Genomic DNA, 23,248 nt, shown 5'->3' on the forward strand with positions numbered 1-23,248 from the left:
TTTTGAACATATATTCTTAATATCTATGTGTACCTATTTTTCTATCAATTTCTTTCTCTTTCTCTGTGTGTGTGTGTGTGTGTGTGTGTGTGTGTGTGTGTGTGTAATCTGCCTTTGAGGAAATGAGTCATGTGATTTTCTCATCTAAAGAGCCCTTAGATACATTTTTTTTTGCTTGTACTATTCATTACTGTCCAAATTACCCTTTTGATATTTTAACTATTTTACTCCCAGAGTCTAAAATATAGTGATTCAAAATTTTCTGAGAGGGAGGCATCTTGACAAACTACATCAATTCTCTATTTGTGTGCCTATGACATGATTTATAAATCAAATCCAAGTATAAACTTTTTACCCCCCAATTTCAAGCATGTATGACCCAGAATAGCCAACACAATATTGAGGGAGAAAAACTAAGTTGGAAGATTGATACTACCTGACTTAAAGACTTACTATAAAGCTATACTAATCAAGACAATGTGGTATTAGCAAAAGAATAGACAAATAGATCAGTACAACACAGTAGAGGGCCCAGAAATAGACCCAATAAAAATAGTCAAATGATCCTTGACAAGGAAGCAAAGGCAATACAATGGAATACAGATCATGTTTTTAACCAATGGTGCTGGAACAACTGAACTTGCACATGCAAGAAAATGAATTTAGATACTGACCTTACACCCTTCACAAAAATTAACTTAAAATGGATTGCAGACCTAAATGTAAAATGCAAAACTGTAAAATTCCTAGAAGATAACATGGGAGAAAACTTAGATGACCTTGGGTATGAAGATAACTTCTTGCAACACCATGAAAGAAATAATTGATGATTTGGACTTCATTAAAAACTTCTGGTCTGTGAAAGACAATGTCAAGAGAATGAGAAGACAAGCCACAGACTGGGAGAAAATATTTGCAAGAGACATATCTGATAAAGGACTGCTACCCAAAATATACAAAGAGCTCTTAAAATTCAACAAGAAGAAAACAAACAAGCTGATTAAAACATGGGCCAAAGACCTTAACAAACACCTCATCAGTGAAGATACAGAGTTTGCAAATGCGTACACAAAAAGATGCTCCCCGTCATATGTCATCAAGGAGATGCAACAGTAAGGTATGACTGCACACCCACTAGAATGCCAAAACCTGGAACACTGACAACAACAAATGCTAGCAAGGACATGGAGTTCCCATACATTGCTGCTGGGAATGCAAAATGCTACAGCCGCTTTGGAAGATACTTTGGAAGTTTCTGACAAAACTAAACATACCCTTACTATATGATGCAGTAATTGTGCTCCTTTGTATTTACCTAAAGATTTTAAAACATGTCCAACAAATACTTGCACGTAAATGTTTATAGTGGCTTCACTCACAACTCCCAACACTTGGAAGCAACCAAGATGTCCTTCAATAGATAAATAAACTGTGGCCCATCCAGACAATGGAATATTACTCTGTGCTAAAAAGAAATGAGCTATCAAGCCATGAAAAGACAGGGAGAAACCTTAAATACATATTACTAACTGAAAGAGGCCAATCTGAAAAGGCCTCGTACTGTATCACTCCAACTATATTAATTTTGGAAGAGGCAAAACTATGGAGACAATAAGGAGATCAGTAGTCGCTAGGGGTTAGGAGGTGGAGGAAGAAGGAAATATGAATAAATGGACCACAGAGGATTTTTAGGGCAGTGAAAGTAATCTGTAGGATATAACAATGATACAAAAATAACATTATACATTTGTCCAAATCCATAGAATGTACAATGCCAAGAGCGAAACCTATGGTAAACTGTGGATTTTGGATATTATGATGTATCAATGTAGGTTCATCTTTGGTTAAAAAAAAAATGTACTATTTGGAGGAGTGATAGTGATAATGGGGGAAGGGATGCATATGTGGGGGCAGGAGGTATATGTAAAATCTTCATACCTTCCCTTCAATTTAATTGTACACTTAAAACTTCCCTAAAAAAAGTCTTTTAAAAATAACTTTGAGGAATTCAAGTGAAGCGTACTTGCTAAACTTATGGCCAGATTCAAAACCCTCAAGTAAAGCAAAATATGCAGTCATTTGGTAAATCCAATCCCATCTACCTAATGGCACAGGTGACTCATAACTTTAAAAAAGGAAAAAAGAAAGAGAAACTATGCCTACTTTCTTCCTTTATTATGCCAAAAGCATTGCTAATTTTGGTATTCTTATAGGCATGGATCTTGAGCCATTTTTTCTCAGCTGTGAACAACAGCGGAAAGATCCAATAATTTAATGGACAAATACCAGAGTGCCTGGGTGGCTCAGTCAGTAAAGCATCTGACTCTTAATTTCGGCTCAGGTCATGATCTCATGGTTAGTGGGATCGAGTCTCGAGTCAGGCTCTGTGCTGACAACTCAGAGCCTGCTTGGGATTCTCTCCCCCCATCTCGTTCCGCCCCTCCCCACTCATGTGCGCGCACACACACACTCTCTCATTTTCAAAATAAATAAATAAACATTTTGTAAAAAGCAAATAAAGGACAAGTACTGAAAGAGCATCCCTGAAATTACCAGCGCTGGCTCACTGTTCCCACATCCACTGGGTCATTGACATTCTTGCTTTATTTGCAAAAGTAAAGATGTGTTCATCTTCATCTCTAAAGGCAACACTATTCACACAACTATCATCACAACATCCTTTGAGGTTTGTTTTTGTTTTTTTTTTTCAGCTGTCAGGATAGATGATACATTTTCTCACTGTTTTCTCTTTCTATGGAAACGATGACGTGCATTTTCCAAGAAGTTCAGTGAAACTAAGGATCCAGTTGGTGGCCACTGTACAGAGCAGAGGTAGTTGCCCCCTGTGAAATCAAAACTATCATGACTAGACAGGATGGCTCCATTAGATGCAGAAATTCTGAGAATTTTTCATCTGTGAATTGATTATGGTGTCAAAACTCCCTCAGAATTTCTACTACATCTATTCTCATTAAAAAACTTCAGGAAGGTAGTTCCATCATGACTTCCTCCACTGTTATTGACACCCTACTTCTGTGCCACACATAATGTCTGAACAATGAAACATTGAGAAAGAGGGAGAAAGAGGAAGAAGCGATAGCAGCGAGTCCCTAGACTCACCGTTGAGAGTTAAGAGGAAGAAGAGATAACAGTGGGAACCCCAGGTGGAAAATGGGGAAGAGAAAGACTGTGCTCTTTGTACCAGATCTTCTTTCCCATGCTAGTGGATCAACTCCCTTTAAGCACAATGCTTCTGAGACAACATATTCTGTTTTTTCTCACTCTCTAGACTTCTGTTGGTAGATTGATATTAATGTGGATTCAATCAATGAAAGTAGTCCTTTCTTCTTTTGTTTCTGAGAAACTCAAGCCCCCAGAGCTATGTTCTGTCTTCATAGTCTAACCAGTCTGAAGATCACATGGGATCCATGACCCTTATTTTGAAGGGTCATCCATCATATTTTATGACCATTGCTCTGATCAACTGAGCTAAGCAATCACAGAATATACAGATTCAGACATTAATCTGGTAACATAACCAGCCAAAGTTTATCTACAAGCGTGTCCTATCTGCTATCTATAAAAAAACCATATTCTTAAAGACGGCCAACTGCCAACACGGTGTGCCATTTGAAGCTTCAAAATCCTTTCATGTGGCATCCATTTCATAGCAGGTCATCTGTGATGTTCAGATTTGCTGATTCAAGCGTTCTTCCCTCTGCTGCTGCCTTCACTCGTCCTCTGCTCAGCCCTTCCTGCTCTCTGACCTCGTCTTCAACTCATGCTCCATCTGTATCTCCCGCTCCTTTCTGTGGGCTTTAGTAAAGGTGGCTAGCCTTCCTCCACCATCAGCCACCATCTGTCCATGACAGAGTTCAGGAAATTACCCCGAATTGTCATCACTTTGAAATAATTGCCATCTTTCTTGTTTATGTGTTTGCTTTACTGTGATGATTTTTTTTTAAGTATATGACTGGCAATATTGAAACAGCTTGGAATGAGAAAGAAGAGATGCGTGCATATTCTTTCTTCTTGCCTTCTGAGTCATATATCTTTTATTATTCAAGGACTCTATTAAAGGTCAAATATCAAGTTTATATATAAGCTTTACAACCTTATATATAAATACAAAGTTTGTAAGGCTCTAAGAACCTAATTTGTATGCATATATTTAGTTTGCAGAGGCAGCAAGTTCCCCAAGTAAATTAAATGACCAAGGTATACCAACGTTGGATACCATGGGTCGTATCTCAAAGTACTGAATCTATGGAGCTAGTGTCCGATTTAAAGTCCGTGCCTTCTAATGCATATATTCAGCTGATTATTCTTTTGGGAAGAGTGATACATCTGAGTTATCGTTGTTGTTGTTACTTTTCTCTGATCATATGGGAACTGCCTGTAAAGAAGTCTTGCAGAGTTCTTAATATTGTCCCTTTCATTCAAGGATCTCCAGGAATTTGAGAGGAGGAATTTACGTCCATGAGAATTAGGAACCTGATTGGTTGCTGCCATTTCCTTTATGTGTCATCATTATGATTAATCATTAGTCCCACGGAGTACTTTAAAATTTCCAGGTAATGGAAGAAGCACTTTCCATGCAGTGTGTCACTCTATGCATCAATTCTGTGAATCTGAGACTGTCAGCAGTAATAGAATATTTTGCATCACTGACAAGTTTCACTACTCCAGTTTTCACAATGATAAAATCCAAAGAGTTCTGAAAATATAAAGCTTTTTATGTGTTCAGAGCAAACTAATTTTGCAGACTCATCTGACCTGAACAAATGATAGTTTTTTCTAATCTTTATTTTTCTCACCACAAAAACAGTGCTGCAGAAATTAGTATTTCTCTTTGACTGTAAGGTGCTGCCCCAGATCCTGCTGTAGTTATTCAAAACTATGCAGTATTTGTACCATTTGACCTTCACAAATCAGAAAATTGCTGAATTTTAACATGCAACTAGCCACATGGTTTTAGAGAAGAATTGTAGACCTCTACATCAGACTTTACAGTTTGAAGGGTTTTAAAAAGAAACTTCCTCGTGTGTACATGAGACCAATGAAGACTAGGGCGAAACTGACTAGCATTCAGCCCAAAGTTTGGTCTTTACTGTATCATACTGCCTCTTTTCTCTACCCTAAGAATGAAACCTGACTTTCCCTAGGTGCAAAATAGGAATAACAGCACCTATCTTGTGTGGTTGTGAACATAAAATAAGCTAGTATATGAAGCAGTGTTTGACACGTGAGAGTTTTATGCGTCCCATCGAGAAGACTAGTATCATTGCAGGTAATGTACTGAATTATTAACCTCTGTGATTTTCTTTGTCTGCACTTCCTTATAGGTGAGCGATATCCACATTACCAGTAGAACATTAAAAGAATACAAGGGGGAAAAAAGTGGAGTTTTTCACTTCCAAAATAGGCGTTTCATGCCCACACAATAAACTTGAAAGCCAAAAGCTTTTGACTTGCAAAAGTCTCATTAGAAAGGCTTTTAGGGACTGCTGGGTGGCTCAGGTGGTTAAGGTTAAGCGTCTGACTCTTGATTTTAGCTCAGGTCACCATCTCCCTGGGAGATTGAGCCTGGCATCAGGCTCTGTACTGACAGCACAGAACCTGCTTGGGATTCTTTCTCTCCCTCCCTCTCTCTCTGCCCTTCCCCTGCTCATACTCTCTAAATAGACAGACAGACAGACAGACAGACAGACAGACATAGAAAGCAAGCAAGAAAAAATCTTTTTAGAAAAAAAGCAGAAGGCCAAGAAAAAAAGCAAACCATAGAACTTATGCTGTAACAATGGACTGGAACGAGAACAGAGGAAGATCCAGACAGCTTTCCCTCAAAAAACTACAAGAGAGTTACTTGTGCCAGTTCATTTGAGTCAAAATTTAAGTTGTTTGGTGCCTGATGATTACAACTGCTGCAGAATTTTCTTAAAACAAAAACCAAACATTAAAGAAGTCTAACTTACCTCATAGAATTTTATATTTTAAATTATGTTTATCTTTTTGTAAATTTAAATAAAGAATATGAATCATTAGCAATCTTCTATGGCTTCCTGGATTGAATACATGCTTTGGGGGAAGATTAAGAGCCATTAATTTCGAATAGCCCTTCCAATAAAGGAAGGCATCGTTTTAAAAAACTCATAAAAATGTTATTGAAATTAAACTCATTCTGAAAACTTTACAAAGCCACAGCAAACATGTCTTTTTAAAATAATAAAATAAACCTATGTCAAAAACAGCTCTGAGGCAGAAAGTTGTCATTAGAAGGAGAACTGCTACAGGTAAGATCCACTGGCGAATACGACAATGAGTGGTCAAAGTTTTAAGGAGAAATAGGATATGTACATAACCTTTAATTATCTCTCCTTGTGTATACTTATTAATTGCTGAGGTGGCTATAATATATATCCATAAATTCTTTGATAGTCCTCCCTCCAGGAAGTGGAGTTTAATCCCTTTCCTCTTGGGAATGGGCTATACTTAGTGATCACTTGTAACAGATAGAATATGGAAAAGGAAAATAGTAATTTATACTAGGGAAACCTGGCAGATACCACCTGAACCAAATGACCAAAGTTAGCATCACCAACAATAAGTTGTGTTGATAGCATGTGTTCCTTGATATGATCTAATGAGAAGTGTACCTTTTCTCTGAGGTATTTTCCCTCCAAATCCAAAACCCCACTCTAATCATGAGAAAACTTCAGGGATATTGAGGGATATTGTACAAAATATCTGACCAGTCCTCTTCAATAATATCCAGATTATTAAAAACAAGGAAAGATGGAGAAAATGTCATAGACTAGACAAAATTAAGGAGACATCATGACTAAATATGATGTAGTATAATCTATTGGATCCTGGAACAGAAAAAATACATTAGTGGAAAAACTGGTAAAATTAAAATAAAGTCTGTAGTCTAGTTAATAGTTTTGTACAAATGCTAATATCTTAGTTTTGATGAATGTATGATAAATGGTTTTGTAAGATGTTAACTTTGGAGGAAGCTGGGTAAATGTTACATGGGAATTCTTTTGTATCTTTGCAACACCTGTACATCTAAAATTATTTCAAAATAAGAAGTTTAAACATATAGGAGTATGAAAACAATAAAACTTATTTCTAAGCAGACTATTTCCATGTAGGAGAATGCATAAATTAAAATCCATGGCATAAAACCAAAAACTGCTCTAAAATATAAAGTTTATTTTTAAAAGCCCCATGATATACATATTCCCTGCCCTCAATCTTTCCAGTCCAGACAAATGGACCAAGCCAGAAGCAAGTAAGAAGACACAGGAAGTAGGAAGGATTCATTCAAAGGTATAATTCTATTCAGGAATCATCCTATAACATTTTGGAAGCAGGCACAATACAACCTCTTCCACTGAGTCAATCAAATTAATATGGTTATAGTATAAAACTAATTAAATGGACAATACCAGCCTCTCTTAGTGAGTAGTCCCCCTCAACTTCCTCCGTCTGATCATGAAAGCCAAGGAATTTGACTACAGTTGAATTAATCTCTAGCAAAGTAACTGCTCCTTTTTTGCACATCCCTCTTTACAAAAGACAGAGGTCAAAAGCCCAAAGAAACCCAAGTCCTAATTAGAACTTACTGTTTCTCAGGAACAGGATCACTCTTACCATTTAATTTGTCCTGAGTTTGGTTCCTGGAAGACTAGTGCCAAGCTAAAAAGTCTAGCAAAGTTATTGAGGTCATAGGTCAAATGTACTTCAGATGGCATCACAAAACTAATAACTTAGAATGATTTTTATATATGGTAATATAGGTAATTTTCCTTTTTCCTTTTTTTTTTTTTTAACATTTATTTGTTATTGAGAGACAGAGACAAAGCATGAGCATGGGAGGGGCAGAGAGAGTGGGAAACACAGAATCCGAAGCAGGCTCCAGGCTCTGAGCTGTCAGCACAGAGCTTGATGCGGGGCTCGAACTCACAAACTGTGAGATCATGACCTGAACTGAACACGGACACTCAACTGACTGAGCCACCCAGGCGCCCCTAATTTTCCTTTTTTCTACTTGCTTTCTTCCAGCCACATTTTCTATAATGTATGGGTATTAAACCTATAACTTAAAAATATATTCATAATCCACGTTGTTGTGGATTTGAAAATGGAATGCAATACAGCCCAACAGAAGACTTTGAACTAACCTAAGAGGTTAATGACATGTTTATCAAGGATATTGCTTCCCAAAATTTGACTCCTATATAACAATAGAAGTACATTTTATTGATAGTTTGGGAGTTAATTCAAAAGTCACATAATCTCTACATTTTGTACTAATTGTTTTTCTAGAGTAGAATCCAGTGATTTCATTTATTTTTTCATCCCTCATAAATTATTTATTTTGTAACTGGAAGTTTGTACCTTGTGACCCCCTTCACCCATTATATGTGCCTCCCACCCCCTCCTCTGGCAACAACCAATATATTCTCTGTAACTACAAGCCTGTTTTCTTGGTTTGTTTTTATTTTTGTTTTTTAGCTTCCACATGTAAGTGAAATCATACAGTATTTGTCTTTCTCTGACTTACTTCACTTAGCATAATGCCCTTGAGATCCACCTATGTTGTAACACATGGCAAGACTTCTTTAATGGCTGAATAATATTTCTGAGTGTGTGTGTGCGTGTGTGTGTGTGTATTTATACACTTGTCCATCAACAGACACTTAAGTTGTTCACATATCTTGGCTATTGTAAATAATGCTACAATGCAATGGAAAAAAAGACAGTCTCTTCAGCAAGTGGCGTTGGGAAAACTGGACAGCAACATGCAGAACAATGAACCTGGACCACTTTCTTACACAATACACAAAAATAAACTCAAAATGGATGAAAGACCTAAATGTAAGACAGGAAACCATCAAAATCCTGGAGGAGAAAACAGGTAACAACCTCTTTGACCCTGGCCATAGCAACTTCTTACTACACATGTCTCTGGAGGCAAGGGAAACAAAAGCAAAAGTGAACTATTGAACTTCATCAAGATAAAAAGCTTCTGCACAGCGAAGGGAAGAATCAACAAGACTAAAAGGCAGCCTACAGAATGGGAGAAGATATTTGCAAATGACATATCAGATAAAGGGTTAGTATCCAAAAATCTATAAAGGACTTATCAAACTCTACACCCTCCAAAAAACAAATAATCCAGTGAAGAAATGGGAAGAAGACATGAATAAACATTTTTCCAAAGAAGGCCTCCAGGTGGCTAACAGACACATGAAAAGATGTTCAACATCCCTCATCATCAGGGAAATACAAATCAAAATCACAACGAGATACCACCTCACACCTGTCAGAATAGCTAAAATTAACAACTCAGGAAACAACAGATGTTGGCAAGGATGCAAAGAAAGGGGAACACTTTGCACTGTTGGTGAGAATGCAAACTGGTGCAATCACTCTGGAAAACGGTATGGAGGTTCCTCAAAAAATTCAAAATAGAACTACCCCACAACCCAGCAATCATACTACTAGGTATTTTTCTAAAGGATACAGATGTGCTGATTTGAAGGGTCACATGCACCCCAATGCTTACAGAAGCACTATCAATAATAGCTAAATTATGGAAGGAGCCCAAATGTCCATCAACTGGTAAATGGATAAAGATGTGGAATATTACTCAGCCATCAAAAAGAATGAAATCTTGCCATTTACAACAATGCAGATGGAACTAGAATGTATTATGCTAAGCAAAAAAAGTCAGAGAAGGACAAATACTATTTGATTTCACTCATATGTGGAATTTAAGAAATAAAACATATGAACATAGGGAAGGAGACAAACCATAAGAAACCCTTAAATACAGAGAACAAACTGAGGGTTGCTGGAGGGGAGGTGGGTGGGGGGAATGGGCTGAATGGGTACTAAGGAAGACATTTGTTGGGATGAGCACTAGGTGTGATACATAACTGAAACCATTATTACACTATATCTTAATTAACTTGGATTTAAATAAAATTTAAAATAAAAATAAATAAAATATAATAATTAAATTAAATTTTAAAAATAATGCAGCAATGAACACAGGGGTGCATATATCTGTTCAAGTTAGTATTTTCATTTTCTTTGGATAAATACCTGAAGATATTACTTAAAGATTTTACTGACTTTAAAACCCTGAAACAATCAACTAAACCTGAAAAAGTCCTCAGGGGATTTCTTACCAACAGAGTTGTAAAGAGTCTTTCCATCAAAGGCTAGCCTCAATTATTGCTAAATTTTATTTTTCAGGACTGAATCAAAATGCATTGCAAATAATATTCAATAAAGGAAATATACAAAGTTAAAAGTCTTTTGAGCTACCTTCCAAACTCAGTTACCTTTCTTCTTAACAGTTTTTTTGGGATGAATCCTCTATTCCAATTTTTTCTCATGAGCAGCAAGGACATTTTAAGCATAACGAATGGTTCAACTACTAATACCTGTTGTGTAAATAATACCTGCTATTAAACAATTCAGAAGAACATAGGTCTGGATTCTATGTTTATTGATATAAAGGAACTTTTGCCAGAATGGTGAACATACCCAAGGGTTTGATCAGGGTACTACTGATTGTTGATTGCACAATATAATCTGATTATGAATAGCAAGTGATTAATGTACCAAAATAATACTGTCAGAAGCAAAGTATCTTTTGATTCATGAAATTTCTACTAAAAGTATTGCATTACACAAAAGCTACCTAGTTCCACTTTTTAAAAACTGAAATAGAAGTATAGGGACTTTGGGTCGAGATGGCACAGTAAATTAAAAATTTGATGTACCCCACATACTGAAATGATAGATGCAATGGAAAAATGGAAAACCCACAAGACATATCAGGACTTTAAACAACATAAATATCTCCATGAACTTGATAAAAATACAAAGCAGATGGCAGGACTGAAGCCATAAGCTTATTGGTAATTAGTAACGGGTTACTGGGGATCAGAGCCAGATTATGCTTTGGAAATCATGTTTTATTTTAAACTTGAACTACTGATTTCTGATTGTTTTCTCATAGCTTTCTATTTTATGGTGATCACATCTTCTTGAATCTGAGAGTAATAATTAAAGGTTGTACAGGTGAGAAAGTTCAATTTTTTATGGCTTTTTTGGGAATTCTCTTTAGTTTCCCCAATCATTACTATTGGCCCCCAGAGTGTTTTTTTGTTTATTTGCCTTGGATTTTCTTTTATGTTGTTTGTTTTCCTCAGATGCCTGTTTATCTTAAGTTGTCTGTTCAGCTCTAAGAATGTAGTACTGAGGCTGGTTTGCATTTCCATTGATGTCACATTTAAGTATATTTAAGTAGGTCGGTTTCCCCTTAATTTTTTCTAGAATGGGAGATTGTACTGGGGTACCTGTGCTTGAGTGTTAACTGTTAGATTGCAATTTAGAGTGAGTGGGTAGGAAAAGCCAGGCAGGGAACCTCTCAAATGTCAATGAGGCAGAATTTACCATAAATTGGCATTCATACTAGATGCCTTGCAAGTTCTCTAGTAAGGGTTCTGTCTACCTTTTGTAGAAAACAGCCCTACCAGGTTTTGCAGGAGGGAAAAATCTGGTTGCCTGTCTTCTGTAGATGGGGTGGAAGGGAAGGGCCCCTACTTTGTTTAGCTCCATGTTTCACTTTCACTGATTTCTCCCAACCCAGAGTCTCTGGGAAGTGTCCAAAGAGATTATAGCATTCTGTTTCCCTTTTACTAAATAGATCATCAGAAAGCAATATATTATGACAATACTCATTTCCCACCCAAATGGTGAAAACTTAACCAAATTTACAACGGAATAGTATGCAGTCAGCTTTGATATTTAAGAAATATTTACCACTCAAAGATACCATTGGGATCTTCTGCCAAATTGTATTTTCCATTATGTCATCTAAAACCTTCATACAAAATCCACCATTAGAGCTCAGCTAACTAACTGGTATGGGCTCTGATGACTCATCCAGCCACTATCACACCTTACAAATAAATATCCTTGGTCAGAGGACCAGGTGCATTGGAAATGCAAACTCACCGTCACTATAGGAAATAACTCCAAGTATGCTGTCGGTTGCTGATGAATTGACTGCATTTTCTTTTTCTTATTATTATTATTTTTTTAATGCTTATTTATTTTTGAGGGAAAGAGAGCATGAGTGGGGGAGGGGCAGAGAGAGGGGGACAGAGGATCTGAAGCAGGCTCTGTGCTGACAGCATACAGCTGGAGTTCATGAACCATGAGTTCATGACCTGAGCCGAAGTCAGACGCTTACCCAACTGAGCCACCCAGGTGCCCCTACATTTTCTTTTTATGCAATTACATCATCACTAGAGAATTGTTTAAGCCTTCTGCTTCGCCTTGTCATTTCCACCCAAAATAAAAAACTTGCCCAAAAAGCAATCATTAGGTTTTTAAAAAAATTGGTGTAGAACACACCTGCACATGATGAAAAACATTCATGCAACTGAATTGCAGGTGATGAAGAAAGCACCTGCAGATAAAAATTCTATGACTGTGAGGAGTCTGTAAGAAAAACCAAGCTGAACTACTGCTTTCACCTCTATGTTAAGCAGGAGGAGTGCCAGCAAGGACATTCAGCACAATATAGAAAAAACAATTTCCTCTTTCTAGCAGCATTTCTTTCTTACCCCTACTATTATCTATTAGCCCCCGGCAGTGCTCTTTACCATGACTGAAGGTCTCATCAAAGCAACACGTGTGGTAAGGGATGACAAAATTCATCCTGATATACAACCCCTTTGAAAAGGTGTTAGGACATTCCCTCATTTGCTATTATTTGGTTACAGTAAAGGCAGCATGCTGGAAACCACCCTCGACTCCTACTATACCAACATTAAGGTAAATTTCCTTAGGAGATAGTGTCACAGGAAATGGAGGAATTCATCCCTTCCCTCCAGTGATTGGTGAAGAGGTAAAGATATTTTCAGAATATCATATTTCAGAAGGTTTAGCAGCATACAGTATCCACCACTTGCCAGTTGGGTGATCTTGAGCAAATTACTTAAACATATTAGGTTTCGACTCTCTCATCTGTAAAATAGGAGTGATGTTTTTTTTCCTTATAAAGTTATATTGCAAATATATATATATGTGTGTGTGTGTGTGTGTGTGTATATATATATTTATATATATATGTGTGTGTGTATATATATATAAATATATTTATATATTTATAAATATATATATGTGTGTGTGTATATATATATTTATATATATATATAAATATAAATATATATATAAAATAGATAGCACAGAGGTGGACTAACGGAAAGAAAATCAGATTAAGCAAGTGTTTAGGGCATGAGCAAAATGGGAGCCTTCAGAATGAGAAGAATAATTAGGTACAAGTATTTGTGTTTTCAAAAGAAAATTATTGAATTAATCATCTTGATTTCTAAAAGCTTATTTATCTCTTACACTGTAAAAATATGCTTTTTGACACTTTGTTGTTATCTTATTTTGAATTGCATATAGGAATGGCATCACAAACTTTGAAGGATATTCATCTTCCTATGGTTTTCTCCTTCCTCTCTGGCCTCCATTCAGGACCCCACCCAAACACATATACTAACCACTTCACTAAACTGGGCATGCTCAAATATTTTAATATACTTGTGTTGATATACTTGGGAGCTAGCTTTAGATTTATAGTGAATTTTCCCTTTGAAGGAATTCAGAACTATTCATTCCTATGTCTGTCGTGTTTATTTTTCACATGTGTCCTTTCAGCTTATGATTTTCGATATTTTCAGTGCATCTATCATCAAGCTCATAGACCCTGATGACGAATGGGCTTTCCTAGTCTGTTAAGTGGGAGGGAAACATTAAAAAAATAGAAAATTAATCACAAATCCCTAGGTAGGAAATTTTTAAAAATATAATGGGACTCGGGGCACCTGGGTGGCTCAGTCAGGTAAGTTTTGCATCGGGCTCTGTGCTGATGCTGTGGAGCCTGCTTGGGATTCTCTCTCTCTCCCTTTCTCTCTGCCCTTCCTCTGCGCGCGCTCTCTCTCTCTCTCTCTCTCTCTCTCTCTCTCTCTCTTGAAATAAATAAATAAACTTAAAAAAATAAAAAATATATAATGGGACTCACAGGTACTCCCCTTTTAGATATTCTGTCAACGCGGTCAAATTGATGTACAGCAAAGCACACCAGGTAGGTGCTCATAGGGACGGACTTCTTGAAAGTTGTTCTATTCCATTTATCGTCCACTGACTCTTCTTTCTATTGAAAACAAAAGATAATCTTTTATTTATCAGTCACAGACAAGATCAGTCACAGACAAGACAAACAAATGATTCCTCCAAACCTGGAGTTTTAGTCAGAAGTCCTTTGTCAAAGCTTAGGGGTAAAACTTCCTCTTACCCATGAATGGTGATATTGAAAAAGACTAACGGAAATGGCACTTAATTTTTAGACCTGTGAAAGAGTGATTGAACTATATACTGTACGAGGTTTCTCAGGGAAAACACAACTTTGACTAGGATATAGGAATTCGTTTGTCTTTCTACATTAAATATACAATCCCAACCATGATATTTGAGGGGATAGCAGATCTGTCAATGAAGAAAAGGTTAGTGCCCAATGCCTCACACAAAGGAAGAACTAAGCAAATGTTTGTTCAGGGAGGGCAATTGCTGTACCAGGCATAGCAGGATGTTGGGTTCTCTTTTCCATCTCGGATGCCTACATCAAAGACCCAAGGTATCATCACTAAAGTCACTGTCTTGATTATCACGGACAGAAGAATTTCATTACTGATGCCACTACTGACTCCATCTGTCTGGTTTTCTGCCCATGCCGGCTTTGCCTTCCTCTTCCCCAAGCACCAGGCCTAATATTCCATCCACATATACTTGCCCAATTCGTGCTACCCACTGTTTAAATATTTCCATGTGCCTTGTAGTCACACAGTAAGTCACCACAGTGGGAAGCTTTCAAAGGGGATTAAGTGAGGAAGGTTGGACTAGAATCGATGCCTCATTGGCAAGCAAGCATGTGTGTGCAAGGGCTTGTAGAGAAGTAATCTGAACGCCAGCAAAGCTACTCTAGTAACCACTACTAGTGAGAACTCCTAATGACCCAATATCTTTCTTCTTCCAGGACTATTGTCTGGAACTAGTAAGAGGCGAAGAATATATTCTGCAAAATGAAAAGGTCCTCTGAGAGGTCTTAAGCAGAAGTTGGTAAGGTTTGCATCCTTTCTTCTCCCACCTGCCCTTCCCATCCCGACCAAACATTGAAAGGATCTTTTACCCTGGCCCAGCCTTTTGGGTCAGTGTGCCAGACTCTTTTAGTTTATCCTTTTCTCTTTTTTCTCCAGTCAAAGCTCAACTGCTCAGGTGCCTGACACCAGAATAAAACAAATTGATCAACTAATTCACATTGCAAGGCATGGATAGCTGACAATTTACTTTTGAACCCTCTTAAAGCTTTTGTTGGTTTTACTTTGTTCTTGCTTTTCTGAGGAATACTGGTCATTAAGAGGGATGAATTTCAATGATGACATTTCAGACAGTGGATCAGAACAATGGCAGATATAATTTAAGCAGGGTTTTTTTCTGGTATCAGTTAGAGGACAATTATATATAAGGATGAGACTTACCCTTTTACATGTCAATATATGTGCATTTATTCTATGTATAAGGTACAATAATCCCCAACTTTAGTTAGCTACATTACTCTTTCTGTGGTTGAGGGGCAGTAATGGAGGAAAAAGTCTTATGCCAGTAATTACACAGACAGAACTTACTGGAGCCTACTTTTTTTTTTTTTTTTTTTTTTTAACATTTCATGATCACTATTTGTTCACTAGAAAATCTTTGGGCATGAGTTTCCTTGGAGTTGGCTTCTTTACTCCAATATTTAAGTGATGGTTTTCTGCAGTAAGTCAATCTTAAACACTGGGCTTCTATTTATCTGAAAATCAAGAATAGGCACTGGGCCCAAGAATATTTTTAAGTCTCTAATTCCATGAGTTTGCCATTAGTCTGTCATGACTAGGGGGTTGTTTCAGTTAAGCAGAGCCCAGCCGATGAGGGTCAACTGTATTCACTCTTGCTTGGAACCCAACCATGGCTTTTTGACTAGACTAGGATATGTCAGGTTAAAGACTTCTAGGACTCCAAGAAAAGAGGTTGTCAAAATGAATTTTCAAGCCTCTAATGAACTATGAGGGCACATTTAATTTTAGAATTCATTGGGTTCTCTCATAGTAAATAAGATAATTTACCTGCTATTTTAAACAGACGATCTGCAGAAACAAAAAATTTTTTAAAGGACTTACCTCCACTGGCATATTTGAAATTGCCTTATATTCTTTGGGGTGGATGATGGATATCGTATAGGTTGCCTTTTTGTTGGGCTCATCAAAACAAGGGAAGGATTTCCTGGCATCTGTTGGTTCATGATCAGTGGCTGCTATGCTCCTTAGAAACAAACACACAAACAAAATACATGTCACCTCTTCTCACAGTCCCTGTGTTTCTATTCCTATAGAAAAAGTCAACTATGTAATTACAGCTGCGTGTATTTATAACTACTATGTAATTACATTGCAGGTCTTAAAATGACCTTCTATCCAGAAAACTATCAAATAGTTGTCAAAGCCTTTCTTGGAATTTTTAGGTCAACAAATAAATGAAAATCTGGAAGTTTCCAGATTTAGATATTTTATATGAATAGTTTGATATTTTGGTGCCATAACTAAAAATCTGTGAACTGTAGATAAGCAAAAATAAATCCAATTATGAACTGTCACTTTTTCCACTCAAAAGCCATCAAGCAACAAGTAGATAAACAACAAAGCCAAACTCGAGTCGTTTCTAATTGTCCTTCTGAGAGTGAACAGCTGTGTCCTGTCACAGAGCAGAGGAGTATCTTCCAGAGTCCCCAGCTCCTGTCCCTAATGGCACATTCTTTCTTATTTATGTTGCACCGGGGACAGACTCCAATTTCATTTCTATGCAAAGGCAGTGCTCTGAGTAATCTCCCAGGTGAAATAACCTTTGACCAGGTGGAAAACCTGCTTTTGAAAAAAGAGCATTTTGAAAAGCAGGAAAACCCACTTTTGAAAAGAGCATTTTTTATGGCTCTAACTAGGCAAATGCCTTTGTAAATTAAAATGTTAATGTTTAATATTTCCATCATTTCAAAGTGGAAATAACATTTTTTTCTGAGTAACTGCTCAAAAAATCAATGAATATATACTTTTTAAAGGTAGTTATATCACAGTAAAATATTGCACACTTGCTCATTAGAAGAGTAAGCAAAGTAAAAAGCATAAAAGAAAGGGGGAGTACAGAAATGTTGACATATTTGTTAATAATTTGGCTAAGGAAAATATTTTGTCCTTCAGGCATATCATAAAGAATACAAAGCTAAAGTATTAGATCATTCATTCATCCAATATTTATCGAACCCTTTCCGTCCACATTCCTTACCCACCCACCCCATCCTTCTCCCTGCCGTACACATACAAACACATTTGCCAGGCATTATTCTAGGTGCTGAGGGAACAACAAAGACTAAATAAGCACATAGGAGCGTGATAAGAGGTATACGGAAAATAAAACAGGGGAAGTGACAGAGAAAAACCTAGGAAAAGTTGTGGGCACCGTTAGGTAAAATAGTCAGGGACAATCTCTTGGAGTAGGTAATGGTTTCCTGAGGTCTGAATGATGAGAAAAAGCCAGACAGGGAAAGCATAAGAAAATTGTATCCTAGCAGAGAGAACAGAAAGTGCACAGGCTCTAGAGTGGAAAAGAACTTCATGTGGTTGAGGACCTGAATGGTGTCCAGTGTGGCTGAAAGGTGTCCGCTGAACTAGAGGGACTGGGGCCAAAGAAGTTTGACTAGTCAGCAGAGGCCATGGTAAGAGTCTGCATTTCATTTTGGTTTAAGGATGTATTATATACATTAATTTATCCAAAAGATAATATGCCATAGGTCAACATCCACGTATAAGAAATGAAAATATTTTTTTAATTTCTTAAAAAAAAAAAAAAACCTCTCTAGATATAATAATTTCCTGTTAAAAACTCAGCCAAGGGGCACCTGGGTGGCTCAGTCAGTTAGGCGGCTGACTTCAGCTCAGGTCATGATCTCGTGGTCCGTGAGTTCAAGCCCCGCGTCGGGCTCTGTGCTGACAGCTCAGAGCCTGAAGCCTGTTTCAGATTCTGTGTCTCCCTCTCTCTGACCCTCCCCCTTCATGCTGTCTCTGTCTCAAAAATAAATAAAAACATTAAAAAAAAAAAAAACTCAGCCAAGAAAACTAGTCTGTAAAAAGTAAAACCAGAAAAGTGTCTGTCTTTTGGGAGACTGTTGCCTGAGGGAGGGAACTTTCTTGGATGACTGAAAAAAATTTCTATATTATTAGAGATATGGGTAACAAAGATGTGTGCATTTGTCAAAATTCATTGAACTGTGTCCATTAGATTTGTGTGTTTAACATAATGACATTTTCCCTAAAAATAATTCTAAATGAATACTAAGTTCCAGTAAGTAAGTTTGTGTTTTCTAGTAGTATGTGTTAGCAATTCAGAAACAACATTCTCTGTGTTCTAATGGCTTGAGCAAATGAAAATAAATAAATAAATAAATAAATAAATAAATAAATAAATAAATAAATAAAAGAGGATAATGCAAAGCAGGTTTCTCACTGTTGGGGAAGAGAGTTATAAATTTGGAAAGGGGAAAGACTAGAATGTCTCTCCATATTAAATTATAATTGCAGGTTTGGTGTAAATTCAATGATTTTTGTGTGTAGATATAGGTAGGTGGATATAAAAATACGAACTGAGTTCTCTCTGCTGAGCGGGAGTAGCAGCACTGACAAGCTTGGAGCAAATGAGCAAAGCTAGTTCCCAGATGATGAGTTCTAAATACCACTCCCCACTAAAAGGAACCAGGACTCCTTAGAGAAATGGCCAATTCCAGTGATGAGTCAGCAAGAGTCCAAGATGATCCTGGAACATCTTTGCTTTGCCCAAAAGTAAGGAAGTTCTCAAAGAACCATGGGAACGAGTCAAAAGGACACAGGGGCCCACTTGAGTGGACTACCATGGTCGAATCTGGGAGAATTAGAATGTCAAAATTAATAATGAAATTATAACCCATCGACTAAAATAAGAATCCATGAATCCTTACTCTGATATAGATACAGATATAGATATTTATGGGTGGTGAGGAGAAGGGAAAGTTGTGGTTTTTTTTCCACACATAGATTGCCTATTAGTGATTTTAGGAGGAATGATGGCCTTAGAAAATTGTCAGTGGATGCCAAAACATATGGGTGACAGTTTGATGAGGAAAGGTGTATCTGAATGGTTTCAAAGAATCTCTGGAATTTACTTACAAAGAGATAAATTGTAACTTTACAGTGGAGGAAGTATTAGGTACCACCTTAAGCAAGTGATCAATGACAGCATCACTAATAATGGTCAAACCAATGGAATCGGTCTCCTGATAGGATTTCCTGAGAGGGACACAGCACCACTTTTGTGAAATGCCTGACCCAAAAAAAAAAAAAAAAAAAGCTAAACCTGCATTTTTAAATCATGAGGAAAGTCAGATAAACTAAAACTGGGGGACATTCTCAAAATAACTGTACTCTCCAAAAATATCAAGGTTATGAAAGACAAAGAGAGGGGCTAAGGGACTGTTCCAGTTTGAAGGAATCTAACAAGGCATAACATTAAATGTAATGCATGCATCCAGACTGGATACAGGACTGAGAAAAATAGCTCAGGAGGACATTTTGGGTTAATTGATGAAGTTTGATTATGACTGTGGATTGGATAATCATATTATATCAATGTTAAATTTTCTGATTTTGATAACTGCACTGTAGTTATGTTACAGAATGTCCCTTAAGAAATATATACTGAATGTTAAAATGTAAAGGGAAATAATGTATCAAAATACTCTAACGGGAAGGGGGGGCATGAGTGGGAGGGGGGATAGGACAAAATGTTAACATTGGTGAATCTCAGTAAAATGTTTCTAGGAGATCTTTGTACTATTCTTGTAATTTTTCTGTAAGTTTGAAATTCGTTCAAAATAATAGTTATCCTAAAAAGCTTCAAGAATGTATTCTTCTTCAACAGAGGTAATTCCTGATTAGTTTTGTGATGATAATAGCTTAGTCAATTGAAGTTTCTAATACAGTTCAGACAGTAGAGAATTACAAACACATCAGGATATAAAGAAACCTGCACACTTTCCCAGGGTACTAAGGTTTTATAATCAGCTCCACCAAGCCCCAGCCCCATGTTTAGTCAGCTGCCTTTTCTTCTGAATTCTTCGGGCTTCTGATTTCTTCCAGAGGCAGAAGAAAAAGAAAAATCACTCTCTGCAAGAATGTTTCAGTTTAGTCACACCTCAGAAATAAGCCAATTAACTAATTTGGGAATAGGATTGGGTTGGGGGGGGGATGGGGTGGGGAGGGGGAGAGAGAGAGAGAGAGAAAGAAAGAAGGGGAGAGGGTACAGGGGCAGGGTGAGGAGGGAGGAGGGAGTGGGATTCCACTGTCCTAAGCAATAGCCATTGGTAGATTTTTAAATGCTCTGTTTCAGTTTCTGCTCTGGGCAAGAGCACATACACCCCCCACCCCCACCCCAAGCACCCACAGAGAGAACTTTCAGTTGTTCCTCACCTTCTCTCTTTAAAAGAGGCTGTGCTTGATTGTATGCAAAAAATCCTTCCCTAAATTAGGGTATCTCAGACTTGCCTTTGGAAATGGAACAGAACGGTGTTGATGGTGTCACTGGGTGCTGTGTTTGGTCTATCTTGGTGGCCCTATCAGTGAACGTTAATCACACCGAGTGTAGCTCAATTATAGTGGCCTGTACTTACACTGATGTAAGGTAAAGTGACACTCAACAAGCAGAAGGGCTACAAAATGCGTATTGTTTTCTGGCTTATTCCCCATGATTTCATGGGGAAACCCCTCTTCTAAGAGTAAAAATTCCTAGATTCCAATCCTACTTCAGCCCTTTAAAGTGCGATCTTGTGCCAGTCACAAAACATACTGATTCTTAGTGTCCTGATCTATAAAGCCTGGTAACCTGATCTATAAAGCCTGGGCACATCTGTCCCCATCACAGGGTTATGTGGGGGTAATAAGGGATAGATCACGTGTAGTAATATATTTGAAATTCCCTTCATATTTACATAATGGGATTAGGATACACCTCACCCTATTTCCTTTAACTCTAGAAGACTAACTATGCTGTATGTTAATGCACTTTCCACAATGAACAGACTTCAAAATTCTTTCATTAAACAAGAGTATCTGTCCTGGAACAAAAGTATTTGGTATATAAATACTGTAGGCAACATAACAATATTTTTCAATGGTAACTTGTTATTTTTTCTCATGAACTCCTATAGAACTCAAAAGCCCCTATTTATATCTGCTAAATGTCATCCAACGTTACTGAAGTTTTCTAAATATATGCAAATTTTAAACAAGGTATAGAAGATGCAAAACAATTTTAGGTCATACCTTCTTGGGGGAGGTTTTACTCGGTGATTAAAACCTCTTCTTTTTAGAATCAGTTGTGTTGTGCTGCAAATTAATGGGGAAAGCCTGGCTAAGAGCACGATGTGTTCAGGAGTGACTCGTGAGCATGTCCTGAATAATTATAATGCCAGGCAAATGTGCTGAGCTAAACCATTTTTCCGTAGGGGCCTCTCTCTATGTCATGTTAATAAGTCACTTACTAGACCAGCACATTAAAAATACAATTCTGTGTAGCTTATTAATTCACAAAAGGGAAGAAATCCCTCTGACTTCTCAGAGTACATCAGATCAAGGTGACTTTAGAGAAAACTGGAGGAAGAGGAGCTGAGATGCAAGTCACAGACCAGTTCACTCTGAATCTACTTAAAAAAAAAATTTTTACTTGATTACCTCATATATCATCTGGCATCTCCAATGAAGACTCTCAGGCTATGTTCAGCAATTTAGTAACTTAAACCAGCAAAATAAATGGCAAGATCTGTGTGAAAACCTTCAACAAAGGCCTTCTGATGGAGACGAGGCAGCCACAATTGCTAAGAGGCTGTGCAGACTAAGGAAGGGACTGCAGAATTAAATAGGGGAGCTGATTAGTGCAAGACAATCCATCTAGATTATTCAGACTCCAATATATTTTCATGATGGTTTGAACGAACCAGTATTTTTTAAATGTATCATGGTTTAGCTTTGCTTTCTTTTTTATTTATTTATTTAGTTTTGAGAGAGAGAGAGGGAGAGAGAGAGCGAGCACACAAGTGAGGGAGAGGCAGAGAGAGAGAGAGAGAGAGAGAGAGAGAGACAGAGACACAGAATTTGAAGTAGGCTCCAGGCTCTGAGCCGTCAGAGCAAACACCGGTGCAGGGCTCAAACTCATGAACCGTGAGATCATGACCTGAGCCTAAGTCAGATACTTAACCAACTGAGCCACCCCAGACACCGCACCAGTTAATTATTTAAATGTATTTTCCAGTTGCTTTTTTTCTATGTAGAAGACATTCAAGGTCAAGTAAAATTTGTTTCCTTGCTTCCAAAATAAAGGAAATTACCATGTCTCCTGCAACAGGCAACAAGACCAAAAATAGATATATTGTTTATTGATAATAGGTATACTGATAGCTCAACATAGCAGTCTAAAAATATAATGAACAAACTGACCTACAACTAAAACTTCAAGACTAAACCTACAAATGAGTACACATCTCCATGCATGTGCAAATATATCATACACACACACACACACACACTTAACTAGAACCATCTCACTGGTTTCTTTCTTTCTTTTTTTAATGTTTACTCACTTTTGAAAGATAGAGACAGAGCACAAGCAGGGGAGAGGCAGAGAGAGAGGGAGACACAGAATTTGAAGCAGTCTCCAGGTTCTGAGCTGTCAGCACAGAGCCTGACGCGGGGCTCGAAGTCATGAACCATAAGATCATGACCTGAGCCGAAGTCAGACACTCAACTGACTGAGCCACACAGGCACCCTTCACTGGTTTCTGTTTTGCCATGTTTTCACATTAATTCCTAATCTTTCTCATAAGCCCTAACCTTGTGCTTCAGACTTATGTATCCAAATGCCTATTGGACATGTCTTCCTAGATGTCTGATAGGCATCTGACAACAAAGTCATGACCTTCCCCCCCAAACCAGGTTCTACCATTCTATTTCCAGTATCAGTTAAAGGTGTGAGCTAT

At 37.5% G+C, this 23,248-nt stretch overlaps 1 protein-coding gene across 1 annotated transcript in view; it reads right to left on the reverse strand.

Moving 5' to 3' along the window:
- LOC102959085 (glutamyl aminopeptidase) overlaps positions 1-23,248 on the reverse strand; it is an 82,579-nt gene that overhangs the window by 55,377 nt on the left and 3,954 nt on the right. The window contains exons 2-3 of the mRNA XM_007098249.3: positions 16,320-16,461; positions 14,126-14,257 (exon numbers count right to left, since the gene is read on the reverse strand). Coding sequence (XP_007098311.2) covers positions 14,126-14,257; positions 16,320-16,461 — 274 coding nt within the window. The remainder of the gene's footprint in view (positions 1-14,125; positions 14,258-16,319; positions 16,462-23,248) is intronic.

The sequence above is a fragment of the Panthera tigris genome, chromosome B1 (assembly GCF_018350195.1).
Source record: "Panthera tigris isolate Pti1 chromosome B1, P.tigris_Pti1_mat1.1, whole genome shotgun sequence".
In the NCBI taxonomy this organism is placed as follows: Eukaryota; Metazoa; Chordata; class Mammalia; order Carnivora; family Felidae; genus Panthera; species Panthera tigris.